Source organism: Bombus impatiens, unplaced genomic scaffold, assembly GCF_000188095.3.
Source record: "Bombus impatiens unplaced genomic scaffold, BIMP_2.2 scf_0027, whole genome shotgun sequence".
NCBI lineage: Eukaryota > Metazoa > Arthropoda > Insecta > Hymenoptera > Apidae > Bombus > Bombus impatiens.
Genome location: NT_176446.1, coordinates 1,059,325 through 1,060,290, shown reverse-complemented (window position 1 = coordinate 1,060,290; position 966 = coordinate 1,059,325). Strand labels below are relative to the sequence as shown.

General features: G+C 48.1%; 1 protein-coding gene across 5 annotated transcripts in view; it reads left to right on the top strand.

The window, feature by feature from the left end:
* Positions 1 to 966, top strand: part of LOC100746679 (zinc finger protein rotund-like) — a 173,534-nt gene that overhangs the window by 122,666 nt on the left and 49,902 nt on the right. For 2 of the 5 annotated variants that reach the window (XM_033320964.1, XM_033320960.1), the window contains exon 1: positions 17 to 955. The exons of the other annotated variants lie outside the window; for them this stretch is intronic. In XM_033320964.1, coding sequence (XP_033176855.1) covers positions 844 to 955 — 112 coding nt within the window. In that variant the 5' untranslated portion in view covers positions 17 to 843. Of the gene's footprint in view, positions 1 to 16; positions 956 to 966 lie in introns of those variants that run through there. 5 annotated transcript variants of the gene reach the window in all.

Below are 966 nucleotides of genomic sequence, written 5' to 3'. Positions count from 1 at the left end.
GCTCCGAGGGCCGCCACGGCGGCGCAAAACATTCAGTCGGCAAAAAGTAGCCAAGGGGTGAGCATCACCCTGAGCTACCAAAACGCATCCGTCGTCGAGTGTGCCCGAGAGAAAACCGCTGGATTTTGCCTTCTCTTACACATGTACACGCGATACATACATAGAAAAATAACCAGTTTTAGGCAACAGACAATGTTCCCTCCAACCTACTCTGTCTGGATCTCTTGATCGATGTGAGGGCAAGAAGAAGACGTCACGTCGCAGGATCGCGTAAGAGAATAGGCAGAGACAGACATACAGACCAACAGACAGAGACAGAAAAATAAAAAAAAAAAGAAAGTTAGAAAAACATGTAAAGACGTAACTTACATAGAGAACTGAAGCCGTCCGTGCATGCACATGTTAAATTCCTCATGATAATACCTGTTCGATAAATCGCAGTTGTTTTAAGATATCGTGATCGTGTGAGAAGAGACTTTGATTCGATGATAAAAGACAGGACTTAAGTGAGATTGTTGACAAAGGTGAAGAAAAAGACGTAAGGCGAGAAAGTGTCATGTGGTAAACAACAAGTTTATAGTGGTATACCGTGCTATGAGACAGAGGATCGCGCTGGACCACCGCGCCCGACAAGGTCGCAGCTGAGACTTGAGCACGATCGAGATTAACTCAAGGTCGCCACGATTTTCTCTATTACGACGTTCGGTATATTCGTCGATAAGACGATAGCCAAGACGAGGACCATAAAAAGGAAGACCACGAAGAGGGATACGCGATCGTTAACATCACGGCTAAAAGGAGAACGTGGTGTGAGGGAGACACACGTCAAAGAGGAAGATCGGGATGGAGGTACGTGCGATGGAGTATCGTCCCGTGATGCCAACGGGGGTGATACCCACCGGACTGCAGGACTACCACACGACCATACCGGACCTCAGCCCGCCGAGGAGCCAAGGCTCCTCCACC